At 66.4% G+C, this 1,143-nt stretch overlaps 1 protein-coding gene across 1 annotated transcript in view; it reads right to left on the minus strand.

Moving 5' to 3' along the window:
- The window catches only part of APBB3 (amyloid beta precursor protein binding family B member 3), a gene marked incomplete at its 5' end in the record, with an annotated part of 11,402 nt that overhangs the window by 4,910 nt on the left and 5,349 nt on the right, over positions 1 to 1,143 (minus strand). The window contains 3 exon segments of the mRNA XM_035889198.1: positions 59 to 116; positions 370 to 446; positions 746 to 936. Coding sequence (XP_035745091.1) covers positions 59 to 116; positions 370 to 446; positions 746 to 936 — 326 coding nt within the window.

Here is a 1,143-nt window from a genome sequence, read left to right on the forward strand (position 1 = left end):
CCCCCGCGGGCTGCGGCCTGCCCCCTCCTCTGCCAGCCCCAGCCCCCAGGCGCGGTACCTTGGAGCCGGGCTCTGCGCTGTGCTGGAAGTCCTCTCCGTGCCAGGGCAGCGAGGTCCTGCAGAGGGACGGGGCAGTGAGGGGACGGCTCCCACTAGGCAGCACGGACCTGGGGCACCCAGGGAAGCACCAGGATGCCCTGGCACCAGCAGGCCCCCTTGGGGGAAGCATCCTATGGAGGTGACCAGCATGGTCCTGCTGGCTCCACCGTGTGATGGCACTGCTCAGGGGCGGCACTGGGGCCCAGCACCCAGTGGTGGCCAAGGGTCAACGGTGCCCCACAAGCCCGCAGAGCGTGTGGGCAGCCCTACCTCCGGGACAGCGAAGCCATTGGGCTGGGGATGGGCCTGTCCTTTGCCGAGTGCTTCGCCGCAGGGGCCTGGCAGTCCTGGGACAGAAGAGGAAAGGGGTGAGGGCAGCAAGAGAGGCTGTCAGGAGGTAGCAGGTAGGCCCTTCCAGGACAGCAGCACCTCAGCTTGTGGGCATCCCATGTAGCCAGGATAATGCCAACATGGGCCCTACTGGAGCCTTTCAAGGGGCTTAACCCTGGCCAGGAATGGGGTGAGCAGGACTTTGGGATGCCAGAGACAGGCCTGCTCCGAGGTGGGGCTGCAGCAGCAATGCCCAAGCTCCTGCCAGGGGCTGGGATCCAACACCAGCCCTCACCCTCCTGCCCACATCCCCTACCATTCCCTGGAATGTCTCCTCTCCATCAGCCTCCGGGCGCCCTCCTGGGCCGGTGGTGTGTGCGGGGTGCTGCCACTGCGTCGTGCCAGTTGGCACATGCCAGTAGTAGGTTCCCAGAGAGTCATGGATTTTCCTCCAGCCTGGGGGGAGGTCGGGGTCTGTCTCCAGGCTCTGGTCACTCCAGAGGTTGTCTGCAGAGGGAGAGCGTGAGGCAAGGGAGGGGAAGGTCCCCCCCAGCTGCAGGGCGCCCTGAGAAGTGAGCAGCTTGACCCAGTGGCGAAAGGCTCCTGCGGTGGCCTCCTGGTGTGTGGCTGGGCATGTGGCCCAGGAGAGAAGCATGGTGAGGGCAGGCTTGGCGCGACGCCAGAGAGGCTGCGGTAGCGGCAGACCCCAGGCAA

This window comes from Egretta garzetta, unplaced genomic scaffold, assembly GCF_000687185.1.
Source record: "Egretta garzetta isolate BGI_Z169 unplaced genomic scaffold, ASM68718v1 scaffold692, whole genome shotgun sequence".
NCBI classification, from domain to species: Eukaryota; Metazoa; Chordata; class Aves; order Pelecaniformes; family Ardeidae; genus Egretta; species Egretta garzetta.